Source organism: Doryrhamphus excisus, chromosome 15 (assembly GCF_030265055.1).
Source record: "Doryrhamphus excisus isolate RoL2022-K1 chromosome 15, RoL_Dexc_1.0, whole genome shotgun sequence".
NCBI classification, from domain to species: Eukaryota; Metazoa; Chordata; class Actinopteri; order Syngnathiformes; family Syngnathidae; genus Doryrhamphus; species Doryrhamphus excisus.
This window is the reverse complement of record NC_080480.1, coordinates 13,960,172-13,976,169: the sequence shown is the minus strand read 5'-3', so window position 1 is coordinate 13,976,169 and position 15,998 is coordinate 13,960,172. Positions and strand designations below refer to the sequence as shown.

Genomic DNA, 15,998 nt, shown 5'->3' with positions numbered 1-15,998 from the left:
AGCTAGGAGACCAGGGTTCAATTCCACCCTCAGGCATCTCTGTGTGGAGTTTGCATGTTCTCCCCGTGCATGCGTGGGTTTTCTCCGGGTACTCCGGTTTCCTCCCACATTCCAAAAACATGCTAGGTTAATTGGCCACTCCAAATTGTCCATAGGTATGAATGTGAGTGTGAATGGTTGTTTGTCTATATGTGCCCGGTGATTGGCTGTCATGTGACGTCATTCATTTCTACTGCTTTTTCCTCACGAGGGTCGCGGGGGGTGCTGGAGCCTATCCCAGCTGTCTTTGGGCGAGAGGCGGGGTACACCCTGGACTGGTGGCCAGCCAATCACAGGGCACATATAGACAAACAACCATTCACACTCACATTCATACCTATGGACAATTTGGAGTCGCTAATTAACCTAGCATGTTTTTGGAATGTGGGAGGAAACCGGAGTACCCGGAGAAAACCCACGCATGCACGGGGAGAACATGCAAACTCCACACAGAGATGGCCGAGGGTGGAATTGAACCCCTGGTCTCCTAGCTGTGAGGTCTGTGAGGATGTGACGTCATGTGAAGTGTAAAGTGGTCCAAGTTGCAAACAACCTGTCTGTGAACACGTGAAAGGAAATAGACATAGATAACTAAGCGTTATTGGAACCTGGTTGACTGTGGTGCCCACGCAGCCCTGCAGCACCATCTGCAGCATCTTGGAGTCGGCCGGGTCCTGATTTGTAGCGAAGGCGAGCTCTTGCGTTTTCTTCTGCATGTCCTCAATGGCTACCTCGATGGGCACAAGAATTATCTAAAAAAAAAACAAACAAACAAACAAAAAAAACAAGCAATGAAGGTCTGTTATGTTCCTCACTCCTGAGATGGCTGCTACCTCTTCCTTGTGAATGACGTTGATGCGTGTCTTGATGTACGGAAAGGCGTGGGACGCCGTGAGGATGGTTTTGCGCTTGTACTGCTCGTGTAGGTCCCCGTGGGCGCGGCCGTCCAGCGTGAATGGAGTGCAGTACATGAAGGTGCGTAGGTTGTAGTTCTTGTCAAAGTAGGTGATCCTTTCTTTGAACTCGTAGGAGTCGAAGAAAGGCTCCACGTAGGTTATCTGGAGGTAGGCCTGAACACGACATTTTTTTTAACATCACTTTGCCCACATATAATGATACATAATACAAAATAAACTCCAAAAAATGTGCATTATAATAGAAAATATTCCATAATACATGCTGTTTGTCCACCATGCAGGTTTTAATGGACCATTAGAAACCAACAGCTATGGATAAAATAGGACATTCTACTACGGAAGCTCGTTTCCACCACTGAAAGAAAGAAAAATCTCACTAGCAAGTCATATTTATGAGCTAAAAAGTCAAAATTATGAGATAAGTCAGTCTTATTAGAAAGTAAAGTCATAATTATGAGATAAAAAGTCAAAATTAAGTGATACATGTGCCGCCTTCGTCACGTGGCACTCAGCACATGTAGTTTGTGTCACAACATTTTCATTATTTATAATATTTGACTCTCTCATAATTATGACTTTTTAGCTAAAAAAAAATCAAAATTCGATAGTCAAGGATTATAAGTCATAATTATGAGCTAAAAAGTCACAATTATGACTTCTAATCTATGACTGATGAGGGAAAAATCTAAATGACATAGTCAAAGATTAGAAGTCATAATTATGAGCTTAAAAGTCATAATTATGACTTATGAAGTCATATGTCATATGAAGTCATATGAAGTCATTATGAGATGAAGTCAAAATTGTGAGGAAAAAAATGAAAATTAGATAGTCAAAGATTAGAAGTCATAATTATGAGCTAAAAAGTCATAATTATGACTTCTAATCTATAATTAGATAAGTCATAATTATGACTTTTTAGCTCATAATTATGACTTCTAATCTAATCTAAATTAGAAGTCATAATTATGAGCTAAAAAGTCATAATTATGACTTCTAATCTATAATTAGATAAGTCATAATTAAGACTTTTTAGCTCATAATTATGACTTCTAATCTTTGACTATCTAATTTTCATTTTTTTCCTCACAATTTTGACTTCATCTCATAATCACAATTTTTAATCTCATAATTTAGATGTTTTTAATTTTTATGTTTTTAGTTTTATGTCATAATTCTGACTTGATCGCATACTTTTGACTTTACCTCATGATTATGACTTTCTCAGCCATAATTATGATTTTCTTACCTGATTATGACTTGAGTTTTTATGCCATAATTTTGACTTTTATCTCAAAATAATTACCTTTTATCTCATAATTTCACATTTTATTATCATAATTATTATGACTTTTATCTCAAAATAATTACCTTTTATCTCATAATTTCACATTTTATTATCATAATTATTATGACTTTTTATCTTATCATTTCACATTTTAATATCATAATTATTATGACTTTTTATCTTATAATTTCAACATTTTATCTCATACTTCCAACTTACAATTGGGTAATTTTTTTCTTTCAGAGGTGGAAACGGGCTTCCATGTCCTCCTTCCTGTGTCACGTATGCTATTATTTTTCCGATACACATGGTGGTGCTGTTGTTAAACGCCAAACCCGCCATATTTTCATATTGTATGACATTTTTGTGCTTGTCAACCACTCATGATGCCACCATTATTAGCAGTCCATGTTTACCTTGTTGGCATCCAGTTTGGTTTTATCCACTGGGTTGGAGTCCTTGATTATTTCAACCACCTCATCACCGAACCTCTCAGAGTAGAACTCCTGTGGACCACAGAGATTTATGCTTTAGAAAAAAAAATGCTGCTCGATAAGTCAACCTTAGTGGATTTATTAAGGTTGAACGTGCCTCAAGTCTGTGGGAGATCTCGGCCAACTTGGTGATTGACGGCTCCTTGTAGACGAATTCCTGCTCGTCCAGGTCTCCAAAGCGAGAGCCGTAGAAACCCACTCGGAAGTAAGTTCCAAACATTCTCTGAACACTGGGAGGCGTGGAAGAGGGAAATAGGGCAGATTTGAGTGGAACAGACACTTTCAGTGTAGTAGTTGTTCACACAGTGTATATCCACTGTGTATACGTGTGTGTCTTATATGTGCATGTGTTTATAATTATATTCATCAACTGCATATTAACAATTGCACATTTCAAATCCTGCATATCTACATTTATGCTATGATTGCACAAAATTGATACATAAATGATTGATAATACAGGTAAATCAGGTAACCCCAAAATCTGCTTTTTTATTACTTTGTTTATTGATATTAAAGGGAACTTTATAGAGCAGCTACACATGGTACACAGCAAAGAAAGCTTTCTAGATCTTCCAGAATCTGCAACTATTCCAGCTGTATTTTCCTTGGATTTTCAAAAATGGTCTGTTTTAATTTATTTGGCATTGTTTAACACAAGAATACAACATTCTAACATATTTAAAGCTCAGAAAAGTGGAAAAAAGCATAATAGGTCCGTTTAATGTAAAAGCAACCTATTACTCATCTGTTATTTAATTATTGTATTAATAAACAACAGTAAATAAATAAACTGGTACATATTGAAGACAGGAATTGAACTAATTATTAACAATTGTTCTGACCAAGGGCTGCACGGTAGTCGAGTGATTAGCGCACAGGCCTCACAGCTAGGAGACAAGAGTTCAATTCCACCATCAGGCATCTCTGTGTGGAGTTTGCCATGAATGAATGTTTATGTTGTGGTATAGACGCATGATGGTGAGTGGTTAGCATGTTGGCCACACAGACCTGGGTTCGATTCTCTGAATTTGCATGTTCTCCCCGTGCATGCGTGGGTTTTCTCCCTAGGTACTCTGGTTTCCTCCCACATTCCAAAAACATGCTAGGTTAATTACTGACTCCAAATTGTCCATAGGTATGAATGTGAGTGTGAATGGTTGTTTGTCTATATGTGCCCTGTGATTGGCTGGCTGGCCACCAGTCCAGGGTGTACCCCGCCTGTCGCCCGAAGACACCCCCGTTACCCTCATAAGCGGTAGAAAATGAATGAATGAATGCTCTGACTGGGGTGGGGGTAGGTTCTGCTTCTTCCTACACATTGAATTGTGCAACGTAACCAAAAGTGAAAGTCACTCACCCGTCAACCACATGATAGGCGGGACAAGACCAGGCAATGGGGAAGAGAGAGAATATTGTAAACAAACAACCAGCCAAAGCAATCCTGATTCATATTCAGAAATATCCTGCATATGATAACACATTTTTACCTCCCATCCTGAGCTCTGTAAAAGAACCAAAACACAGAATGAGAACACACAAGTAGAAATCAGAAGAATTTTATTCCCCCCCTCGAGATGGATGCTGCCGCTTACTTGGTTGTAGACTTTGATGAAGGCATCCTGCAGCTTTCCGTGGAGGCTCGCCAGCTTTTTGAAGTCTCTGTTGGCTTCATGAATGGGCAGAAGAATCTTGTACACTTCGTTTATAGCCTCGTACATGGCAGCCTGAGTTTTAAAAAAAAGCATAGCTAACATTAACAGTTGCGCACATGCCTCGCTGTGTTAATGCTGCAGCACTGTGTCGTGCCAAAACACGCGACCGACGCAGCATGTGCTAGGGAGAATGCAAGTCGCACCATGTTGAAAGAGGCAGCTGCTTGCTCCAGGAGGCCCACCAGGCCGGACTCACTGAAGTACTTTGCGGCACAAATACCTTCCTCCTCAGGAGAAAGTACGTCATCTGATACGGCTGACTCCTCCAGCACATTGGAGGAAATATTCTGCAGAAGAAAAGAGCGTGAATCAGTACTTTGTAAATAGTATTGAATATCATTTATGGAATTTGCTTCGGGGGATGTTTTCAAAGCATTTACCTGAAAGGTGACACAGCCGATTGGCAGGTAGCGACAATCCTCCAGCATGTTGAGGTACTCCGCCACCAGAGCGGCACTATGGACCAAACAGTGGGCGGCCTCAGCATGGTTCCCTCTCTCCGAGTGCTTCCCCGCCATGTTCTGGAGCCACGTGAGGCGCAGGTCTGGGGAGTTCTGGTAGCCCTTTGCAATTCTGATGACAAATATCAGGAAGATTGCTTTTTTTTTGTTTGTTTTTAGCTGTTACGTACATTAAACCAAAAGCATTTAGCCACTATGGCCCCCACCTGTGGAACAGCCACACCTTTTTAATCAGGCTTTTAACTAATATTTTTAGTCCTATTTTATGCTTTTAGTCTTTAGCTTTTAACTCCAGTGTTTCCTCAGGGGGGGTCCTCCACACTGGGGGCTGTCGGGTCTGCTGAGGGGGTGCTGTCCTTGGGTCCCTTCGACCCGGCCGGCTGGGGGTTCCTCCCTTTGATGTGGGGGTCCGCTCCTCCCAGTGTGGACGGCCCCAAAGGTGGCGTTTCCTTGATCCTTAGTGCCATGCCATGTCTCCCTAGTGTGTGTGATTGTGTGTGTGTGTGGGGGGGTATCTAGTATGGTGGGTGGGGGGGGAGGGGCTTTCTTTGTAATTGTTTTTCTTTTTAATTGTGGTAATTGTTTTTTAATTCTGTTAAGCACTTTGTGTTGCATGTCCTTGCAGGAAAAGTGCTCAACAAATAAAGTTGATTTGATTGAAAGTACCTGTACATAAGGTCAATTAGCATCTCAGGATCCTGCTGATGCTCTTTCATCTTCACAGTGTCCGTAAGAATCATGTGCAGGTTGAACACTAGATCTTGGACCTGGAAAAACATAACATGGAAAATTATTTTTTTTCCGTCAAGTTTGCTTCCTCAGGTGATGCATGCTTACCTGCTCTGGGAAGGGGGTGTCACGAAGTTCCACGTCATCCTCAGCGTAAGTCAGAATCGTCTTGAGAGACCGACGGAGATGCTCCTCGTTGAAGTTTTGTGAGGTTCCCACCAGCGAGGATAGCGACATTGTGACTTGCATCTTCACTCGAGCAAAATTCTGATCCAAACACAGACATTATGAAAAATAATCTTTCATTCATTCATTTTCTACTGCTTATCCTCACAAAAGGTCGTGGGGGTGCTGGAGCCTATCCCAGCTGTCTTTGTACACCCCGGACTGGTGGCCAGCCAATCACAGGGCACATCTCGACAAACAACCATTCACACTCACATTCATACCTATGGACAATTTGGAGTCGCCAATTAACCTAGCATGTTTTTGGAATGTGTGAGGAAACCGGAGTACCCGGAGAAAACCCACACATGCACGGGGAGAACATGCAAACTCCACACAGAGATGGCCGAGGGTGGAATTGAACCCTGGTCTCCTAGCTGTGAGGTCTGCGCGCTAACCACTCGAACACCGTGCAGCCCCTAAAAGGTTTTATTTTCTTTTATTTACAAATTTGGGTAATACGAGTTTAAAAGTCAATATAGGGGTGTTATTTCATGTCTAGAGGGCTCTAATAATACTTAAACATTCATTCATTTTCTACCGCTTATCCTCACGAGGGTCGCGGGGGTGCTGGAGCCTATCTCAGCTGTCTTCGGGCGAGTGCCGGGGTACACCCTGGACTGGTGGCCAGCCAATCACAGGGCACATATAGACAAACAACCATTCACACTCACATTCATACCTATGGACAATTTGGAGTCGCTAATTAACCTAGCATGTTTTTGGAATGTGGGAGGAAACCGGAGTACCCGGAGAAAACCCACGCATGCACGGGGAGAACATGCAAACTCCACACAGAGATGGCCGAGGGTGGAATTGAACCCTGGTCTCCTAGCTGTGAGGTCTGCGTGCTAACCACTCGTCCACCGTGCAGCCCCTGAACATAATCTATACATAAAAACTGTATTTGCTACCAAGCAAAAAAAGGAAGCACACTTACATTTCCGATCTCAAAGTTTTGCCTCATGAGCAAGTAAAGGGAAGCGGAGGCCTGACTTCTGACGGAGGCGATGCTGCTACTGCAGTGGCGTAGCAAACGCAGGCACAAGTCTGCACAAAGCTCTGTGTCCTCCTCAAACAGCATCTCTGGAAACTTTAGGCAAAAAAATGTCTGAGATGTATTTCCTGTTGTCTTCATTAATATTTTTTTGCACAGAAAATGTTGTAATGTAATGTAATGTTGTAATAGACTGGTGAAAATGTACCTTGAAGACAAGAGCTCTCTGTGTAGTAAAGCAGTGCTGCAGGAAGAGGGCGCTCTGGTTGCCTGCCATGCTGTGCAAAAGAACCCTTAGCACCCCACCGAGCACACTTTCCTTCAGCTCTGATGCCACCACAGTCTAAAGAAGCAAAATAAATAACATTAATACAATAATTAACATAATGTTGAAGGAACTCGAAGGTAGTTAGCTCCATGTACCTTGACTATGATCTCCAGTGTGTCCAATACTACCAGGGATGCCTCTGTAGATAGGTTTCCATCCACTACTGTCTCCTGCTCCACTTCAGCCTTAGTCCTAGTTAGAGGTTGTTTTAACAGATCAGTCGATACTCTTAATTACATGAAAATATGTTTATTGTTTTAAATAAGTCGTTAATGTCTACAAACACGTACTTGTCGACCCTGTCTGTGTTTTGTCTCCAGTGAGTGACATTCTTTCTCCACCTGACGTTCTCCTGGCTGCCGTAGGGACTCCTTTCTGCAAAGCGTAAACACGTCACTTCCATTGGAACGCGTCTGAAACAAACGCATGCTTTACTGTACTGGCAGACGTTAGCCGGCTTTACCTCGGCAACGCCGCACCATCTCCTGACGGGCGCCGATGGTACCGAGAATGGCCTCCTCCAGACGGGCTTTCATGTCCTGCGACTTCTTAAACGTCAAGCTGTTGATCCTTTCCAGAGCTTTCTTCCCCTGCAACAGAAACATGCAGTCAAGGTATAAGAAGCATCTGGACATCGCTCATTAGGAGTGAGGAGGGGGGGTGTAAGTGGGGTCACGCTTCATCTGCTTAGTGTACCTTGTACTCAAAGCAGGAGATGCAGAGATGCAGTAGCTCCAGGAGACGGTTGATTTGTTGCACCGACAGATCAGACACCCAGCGCTCAAGGAGAGCGGCGTCGGCATTCTTCAGCACCCACAGGAAACACACCAACAGAGTCCGACTGCACTCGGCGGACAGAGAGCTGCTCTGGCGCCCGGCCTGGCGAGGAAACACACACACAAAATAGTAACTCCGAGCACACCCTTGAGTGGAATGGAATGAATAATACAATTATGGATGGGGAGAGAGGGGTCAGCTGCTCACCACTGTGGGAAGTGCAAACGGGTTGGCCTTGGTGTGATGCAAAGGGGAGCCGGCAATTGCCATGGCAACAGACTGACTGATGGTATTGCTACCGTCTGGGTCGGCATCATCAGTGTGGGCTGGGGCATGGCGCACTCGAGACAGAGTGGAGTCTGCAAAGAAGTAAGAAAAGAAAATAAACTCTCTGAGGAGCAATACTATCGACGGTAGATCTTGTGGAGGTGGAGAGCTTTTGACAGGTCTGGGAAATAAAAAAAAAAAAGAAAAAAGCGGGTGCTGACCTGAAAAGTCGTGGAGCTGCTGCAGGGTTTCCATGACGATGGGGATAAGAGGCAGGTACAGCTGAGCGATGTGGGCTCTGACCTGAGGGTCGCTGTAGCGTGGGTCTGAATCATGGCTGCACAGCAGGGAGTGAACGGCACTAATGGCTTTTTTATGAAGGAAAAAAATCCTGTGGGCAAAAACAAACACATTATATGTCTTTCTTACACAGCACAAAGGAATGCTAATGTGGCAATCAATAAAACAAAAGTAGCGGTTTTTGTTTACACAGCAAATAACGGCCTACCCGTCTCCTTCTGGATCAAGTATGAGAGAGAGCTCAGTGAGGAGGAGGCCAGACAGGAAGTGCTGCTGCCGAAACGGGACGGAGAGCTCAAACATGGTCGCAACACCCTGGTCTTGTACCATACTGGAAAATGCTGAACTCTACTCCCACAACAAGAAAATAATGAAATTAAATAACATATTTAGTATAGTGGGTGTAGTTTGTACCTTGCATCATAGTGAGAGATACGTATACCAAGAAAAACTACAATTATTATAAGCACTCAAAACAATACAAGCAGTTGATGTTTGCTAAATACAAGGATGAAGAGTCTTGAACCAGTCATGATGTGCTATACATATCACTATATTGACACTATGGTACCCATTATGTCATTGTATAGTCATATCACCTATATCGTACTTTGGTACGTGACAAAAAATAAAAATAAACATAAAAGTAAAAATAAAATAAAAGTAAAGTAAAAATAAAAATAAAGTAAAAGTAAAATAAAAGTAAATAAAAGTAAAAATAAAAGTAAAGTAAAAATAAAAGTAAAATAAAGTAAAAATAAAGTAAAAGTAAAGTAAAGTAAAGTAAAGTTAAAAATAAAATAGGAAAGCAGGAAGTGAACAAATGTTAATTTAATGAGCTTTGCTTCTTCCTACTCCTTTTGGCCATGTGGACCTATTATGTGATGCATTCAATTGTAATCTGATGCATGTTCAAATGAAATAAAACCATTACCATTACCAAACTGAGTCTTTGTCATGGCACATATTTCTTCTCATAGTCTTGTTCCGGTTACCTGTGAGGTGGTGGAGGATGTGGAGGGGGACGGTGAAGCCGGGGGGCTGAGAGTAGAACACGGCAGGTTGAGGACAACGTAGTGCTCGTGGCTGCAGACGATTCGTATGAAGTCCATCCGCAGAGCATTCAGAGAGGTGGGGTTGGGCGTCATGTGAAACTTGCTGCCGATCTGCGGCGTGAGAGACACGAGTAAAGACTAAAGGTTGCAACTGTGATGAAATGAAACAAAAACACAAGGAGCAGCAGAGTACCTGTTTGTAGTAGGAGCGGATGAGGTTGAACACAAAGCCTCGGTCCATGAGAGAGAGCAGATCATTGAGGAAGAAGGCCAGACTGTTATTTAATCTCTCCACAAGCTCCACATCCTGGTAGCAACAAGAGGAAAGGTGGATGATAAACAGAATTAGTTCCTATCTTCGAATTTTACCCCGGTAATTGTAGTCTAAAAATAAAAAAAAAGATGCTTGGGTGTTCACTTGTGTGTGGTTTTGTTAGCGTTGTATTTTTGTAAGCGGACAAATGGGAGCCAAACGACTGCAATTGGTGAAATTCAACACCAAAGCATAGCGACGAGCGGCTGCAAATTACAAGTCTCCCATGGTTTTGATTGTCTGGCAGATGTAGAGGGAATTTGGGGGTATCAAAGTAGCACAAAGGAGGGAAAAGCGGATAGTGTTTGCTCACATTTATCCCTCTGTTGGACAGGCTCCAGAGAAAATGAATGGATGCCAATTACCAATCAAACTAGCAGCAAAATGACTAGAATTCTTTTTAATAAAATAATTCACAAGTACTAAAATCACAAATACTTAAACTTGATGATATAGTTCATCTTCAAACAGCTAAAATGCATAAGGCTAAAAATAACCAATTACATAAAAATGTCATCCAATACTTCTCTACAAGAGAGGAGAAATATGATCTCAGGGAAGAAGTACATTTGAAACACTTATATGCTAGGACTACGTTAAAAAGCCATAGCATTTCAGTATGTGGAATCAAACTATGGAATGGATTGAGTAAGACCCTCAAACAATGCACAACGATGAGCCAATTCAAGAAACAATACAAGCAGTTGATGTTTGCTAAATACAAGGATGAAGAGACTTGAACCAGTCATGATGTGCTATACATATCACTATATTGACACTTACTATGGTACCCATTATGTCATTGGATGGTCATATCACCTCGTACTTTGGTACGTGACAAAAAATAAAAAAATAGAATAAAAATTTAAAAAATAAATAAAAATGTATAAAATAAACTTATTATTTTTTTTAAATAAATAAAAAATCTTAAATTATATTAGAAAAGCAGCAAGTGAACCCACATTATTCAACATTACTCACCACCCATTATGTCAGTATATGGTCATATCACCTTGCACTTCGGTATATGACAAAAAATAAAAAAAATAAATGAAACATTTAAAAAATAAATTAAAATGTATTAAAGAAATTTAATTTTTTTTTATTAAAAAAAATCTCAAATTATATTAGAAAGGCAGGACGTGAACCCACATTATTCACTACCCATTATGTTAGTGTATGGTCATATCACCTCGTACTCCGGTATGTGACAAAAAATTTACAAACATTTTGCAAAAAATTAAATAAAAAAAAAAGAAATAAAAAAATTATGTTAGGAAAGCAGGAAGTGAACAAATGTAACAGTTACTGATTGTAAAAGTACCAGATGGAGGGGTAGGATTTAATAAGCTTTGCTTCTTCCTACTCCTTTTGGACATGTGGAACTGTGAACTGATTATGCATTCAATTGTAATCTGATGCATGTTCAAATGAAATAAAACCATTACCATAATTGAACCAAACCTGTCAAGTGTGAAAGCACCCTTACGGAGTAACATTGTGCATTCTTTCTCTACCTTGTGGTACCGGCTGGCAATGTCGGCACTGATGGCACAAACGAGAGCGGCGATGTCATCCACAAAGCGATCCGGGAAGCGCTGACGCCGGGGAAGGTCCAGTTTTGAAGTGAGAAATAAATGATGCGCCATGCTTTTTGTCTTGGGAGGAGAGAGGACACAAATAAGAGAATCTTTATTGAGAATATCCTGCTTGAAAGACATAATCCCAAACATATTTGCAGACCATGAGCTGGAAGAAGAACCAGGCCTGCTGCAGCGCCGCTTCTCTCACATTGCTGGTGCTCACGACCCATTGCAGAGCCAGCTCTTCATGGAGCAGCTACATGTGGGCCAACACAGAACATAAGGAGACAATCAGAAACCCGAGAAGCCAAATATTCATCAGAACCAAAGTGAATGTTTATTCATAAACGGATGAATAAATGAAGCAAGTCTTTGCACTACCTTACACACAACTGCAGATTTGTAATGACTGATGAGGATGGTTAATAACACAAACATCTGATGATGTTAGTTGTGTCGATGCATGTTTTACCTTCTTGGTAATCTGCCTTGAGGGAACTGAATAAGAGGCCACGCTGTCCAGAAAGGCAGACATGCGATTGTTGCTGCGGTCGATTGCCTAAGTCGGCGTGATGGTGAGGCGAACACACACACACACACACACACATAAACAAACGTACAGATGAGGACAAAATGGGTGTGAAAAATGGACAAATGGGACTACCCGGGTGGCGTGCAAGACCCCAAACATGACATGTATGGTTTGTTATGTGATGACAATGCAGACAGGATGAAGCATGCAGAGAAAAACGAAGACAGATGGACTCGGAGGTAGGAAACAACTGCTGAGAATAAATCCACCCGATTAAGAGCTGCATGATAAATCAAAATAAGATCACAATCTTGTATTTTGTCTCGTTTGTTTTGGTATGTTCCAATTCAGACAAACAGAAAAAAAACTAAATCCTCTCTCAAATCCTCTCCTTTAACAACACCTTGTTGTACATGAACTGTGGCGCTACGGAGGTAAAAAAAAAAATTGTGATCTTAAATCTCAAAAGTGATGCAGCTCTAAACCGGGGGGGGGAAGGTCGGGAGGGCTTTCTGCACCTGCTTGAGCTCGCAGCTGGAGTTTGGGTTCCGGCGAAGCACAGATCTGGAGCCCCCGGGGGCGTAAGCAGAGTTTACCCAGGAGTGGGAGCGATCAATGCCCTGCCACAAGCCACGCAGAAACACACACACACAAACACACAGTGTGGCAAGAGGCAGAGGCACAGTAAATAATTGCCATAAAAGTGGAAACTGGAAGAAATACATCAGCATGGAAGGAGGAAAGAATGACTGGAGGCACAAAAGGGATAGAAGCACAAAGTGGAATTGACATTTAACAACTTGATTCAACATAATTGGGACTGAATCTGATGGAAAAGAATTGAGACAAAGCAGCACAGTAATTACAGCCGAATAAAAGGATAATCCCCCATAACAGACATGGAAAATATGACACAAACATCATTTTATCCTCATGTTCTGCCACCACTTTAAAAACATTAGTCGTAAATCGATAAAGGATGGAAAATAGCATTGAATTTGTACCTTGCTGCCAATGATTCTTTGCACTTCTTCGTCAGGGGAAAGTGGTGTACTGGCCAAGTCGGGGTCAGAGTTGCTGATACTCTTCGAGTGAGCCAGATTAAGGCTGCTCGGCCGCCCCGTGGCTCTGGAGAAGGTGGCGTACTGCAGCGGCATCTCGTAGGACTGAGCGCCAGGTGCTGGTAGGGAAAAAAGACGCATCACTCGGGCCGCTGACATGACTTTATTTGTCCTCCCCTCCACCCCAACTTGGATGCAAGCTGTGTGTTTTGATGCTGCTAAGCTTACTTGGCGGCGGAATCGCTGGCTCAGCGGTTGGCAGGCGGAAGCAGTAATATATAAAGGATGCCAGCAGGTTGTTGCGCCCGTGCTGGTCCTGGTTGCCTTCCAGATTCTTGTGGATCTGGTTGACCAGCAGGGCCATGGCTTCGAAGGCAGCGCGGCCGAGGTTTACTGCGGAAAAAAGGAATTTACTGTGCACAGTATGTTAAATTGCGACAATGAGTCACAAGGAAAATCAAACAAACAATCACCGATTTGGCCTGCGATGACCGGAGGGTACACGATGAGCTGAATCAGTTTATTGAGCAGCTGGTGGAGAAATCGGACACAGGTGTCCAGCAGGGCACCCCTCAATGCGGTCATGCTGGCCTTCAGCTCGGCCTCCATGTTGGCCTCGGTGATGATGACGTCTTTGAGGCGGAAGGGGAAGGAATACTCCTCTAGCACGTACACTAAAGTGAAGAACTTGTCCAAGTGGGGGTCCTATATTGAAAAGAAACAATCATAACATTAATATTTGACTTTAATTTTGAGCCACGCGCTCAGCTGTGATAGGCTCCAACTCACCTATGACACTATTGATGACAAGCGGTATAAAAAATAGATGACTATTCACAGTACTTCATCAATATTGACACACTTGTTTGTCCAATAGTTCAGTGATTTTCAACCACTGTGCCGCGGCACACTAGTGTACCTTGAGAAACCGTCAGGTGTGCCGTGAGGAATTATCCAATATCACTTTTTATAATTAACATTTATTAATCATCATTTGCAAATATTATGTCAATAGCCATTATGTCAATAGTATACATGGACCCAAATATTCCAATTGCATTTGGTTTATTTGCTCAAACGGAAATAATTGAACAGGGATGGAATATTCCTTTAACTAATCCGATTGAGTTATCTTGTGCCCGCTCAAACGGAAAGTGAAAGAAAAACTTGGGGAAGCCGGTATCACATGATGTTGATGTTTACCTTTTACTGCGCATGCCCCATGGACTATTTTGTTTGATTTTCACGGCACATGTAGACAAGAGATTGGAATATTCCTTTCTATGGATACCATTGTTTCCCAAAAGGTCATTCGGAAAGAGAAAAACTCGTCATGTAAAAATGTGGCTACTGTCGAGTGTCTATGGTGTAAAGACTGGCAGAGCAATGTAATATTGGTCCGTGTGGCAACACCTACCTTGTTCCTCCGATAGACTTATTGATGCACGTGTGAGGTCGTGGTGACATTTTGTAACATTTTTGGTTAGTGGTGTTTGGTTCAATTTTTCCAATGTAAAAAACGTGCCGTGGCTCAAAAAAGGTTAAAAATCACTGCAATAGTTGACGCAAAGGACATTTAGCAGGTTCACCACTAGGTGGAGGAAATACACTCTTCTTGTGCTTTCATCCACGAAAAAAAAACAAAGTATTAAGGGCAATACTTGATCTTGCGCAAGTGTAAACATGTACTTTAACACTTTTAAGAAGCATACATAAAATACATTAAACTTTTAACCCTGATAAAAACACACAGCAGAGATCTGTGGGTAGATTAATTTCAGCACGGCTAGATTTACTCAAATATTTTATGTAGGAGGTGGAAAGAGGAAAGGAACAAAACACTGCCAGGATTTAAGATTGTGAGAGCAAATGTTCATTTTGATCCAATTTCAATAAAGAAATCTAAATAGGGACACCCACGCTCATTTTGCTGGCAATGAGCGGCCATCATAACATGTCAGCTCAGCTTTCAAAGAGTCTCCCACTAAGTTCTGCTGACAACTTCCTGCTTAAGTGCTGACGAGAAACTCCATGCATGTTTCATGCTAATGGGCTGAGTAGAAACAGAAACAGGGTGGTAAGAAGATATAGGATGGAAGCGTCGATGTTTGTGTACCTGTGTGTGCACCGAGGACGTTGCCGTCACCTCCACGTTGAAGACGCCTTTGTGATTATCCACCCACTTCATGCCTGGGAGCTGAACCTGCCGGAGTGACACGCGACCCATTTAACTCACTCAACCCGCATATTTGGGAATGGCGCTGATATTCGTATTCATTCATTGATATTCATTGACTCACGTCGGGGGTTAGTACAGAGTAGCTGGGCGGGGGCCTTTCCACGGAGACGGGCAAGTTGAAGGAGCCTGTGCGCAGTCGGCCGTGCTGCATCAGAGGGATCCACTGCGATCAAGGAGAGAAGTTTTACTGAAAACTGTGGCGACAGAGGGAGCAAAACTGAAACCGTTTATGTAGAAGACCCTTGGAGGTTGTCGACAGAACTGAAACAGAAACTAGTTATTGCTTGCACATTTACTTGTGACTTTAGCTAAATACATAAGGACAAAAATACATTATTTTTAAACCTACAAGTTTGTTAATATTGTAAAGGACTAAAAACGTGATCAGTAATCCCTCATCACATCGCAGTTCGAACATCACGCCCTTACTCTGTCGCAGATTTTCAAACATTAATTAATAAATGATCCCTATTTCTTGGTTGACTATGGCCTATTATTAGTAAAAAAAATATGCATATCAAGCAATGGTTATGTATTCTTGGCATGCATGAATAAAATAAAATAAAATAAAATAAAATAAAATAAAATAAAATAAAATAAAATAAAATAAAATAAAATAAAATAAAATAAAATAAAATAAAATAAAATAAAATAAAATAAAATAAAATAAAATAAAAT

The 15,998-nt window shown here is 41.7% G+C and overlaps 1 protein-coding gene across 5 annotated transcripts in view; it reads right to left on the bottom strand.

Moving 5' to 3' along the window:
* The window catches only part of LOC131103136 (dedicator of cytokinesis protein 7-like), a 39,244-nt gene that overhangs the window by 3,547 nt on the left and 19,699 nt on the right, over positions 1 to 15,998 (bottom strand). For 3 of the 5 annotated variants that reach the window (XM_058049098.1, XM_058049099.1, XM_058049103.1), the window contains 30 exons: positions 15,382 to 15,483; positions 15,198 to 15,284; positions 13,555 to 13,786; positions 13,310 to 13,474; positions 13,025 to 13,200; positions 12,539 to 12,640; positions 11,961 to 12,047; positions 11,649 to 11,744; positions 11,423 to 11,563; positions 9,786 to 9,899; positions 9,533 to 9,703; positions 8,746 to 8,885; positions 8,459 to 8,628; positions 8,178 to 8,329; positions 7,890 to 8,072; positions 7,657 to 7,783; positions 7,484 to 7,568; positions 7,289 to 7,385; positions 7,074 to 7,208; positions 6,809 to 6,961; positions 5,752 to 5,910; positions 5,581 to 5,681; positions 4,834 to 5,026; positions 4,597 to 4,740; positions 4,334 to 4,465; positions 4,229 to 4,243; positions 2,836 to 2,961; positions 2,661 to 2,750; positions 873 to 1,109; positions 648 to 791 (listed from right to left, as the gene is read on the bottom strand). In XM_058049098.1, the coding sequence (XP_057905081.1) occupies positions 648 to 791; positions 873 to 1,109; positions 2,661 to 2,750; positions 2,836 to 2,961; positions 4,229 to 4,243; positions 4,334 to 4,465; positions 4,597 to 4,740; positions 4,834 to 5,026; positions 5,581 to 5,681; positions 5,752 to 5,910; positions 6,809 to 6,961; positions 7,074 to 7,208; positions 7,289 to 7,385; positions 7,484 to 7,568; positions 7,657 to 7,783; positions 7,890 to 8,072; positions 8,178 to 8,329; positions 8,459 to 8,628; positions 8,746 to 8,885; positions 9,533 to 9,703; positions 9,786 to 9,899; positions 11,423 to 11,563; positions 11,649 to 11,744; positions 11,961 to 12,047; positions 12,539 to 12,640; positions 13,025 to 13,200; positions 13,310 to 13,474; positions 13,555 to 13,786; positions 15,198 to 15,284; positions 15,382 to 15,483 (4,056 nt within the window). The remainder of the gene's footprint in view (positions 1 to 647; positions 792 to 872; positions 1,110 to 2,660; positions 2,751 to 2,835; positions 2,962 to 4,228; positions 4,244 to 4,333; positions 4,466 to 4,596; positions 4,741 to 4,833; positions 5,027 to 5,580; positions 5,682 to 5,751; positions 5,911 to 6,808; positions 6,962 to 7,073; positions 7,209 to 7,288; positions 7,386 to 7,483; positions 7,569 to 7,656; positions 7,784 to 7,889; positions 8,073 to 8,177; positions 8,330 to 8,458; positions 8,629 to 8,745; positions 8,886 to 9,532; positions 9,704 to 9,785; positions 9,900 to 11,422; positions 11,564 to 11,648; positions 11,745 to 11,960; positions 12,048 to 12,538; positions 12,641 to 13,024; positions 13,201 to 13,309; positions 13,475 to 13,554; positions 13,787 to 15,197; positions 15,285 to 15,381; positions 15,484 to 15,998) is intronic. The other 2 variants (XM_058049100.1, XM_058049102.1) reach the window with 2 other exon arrangements.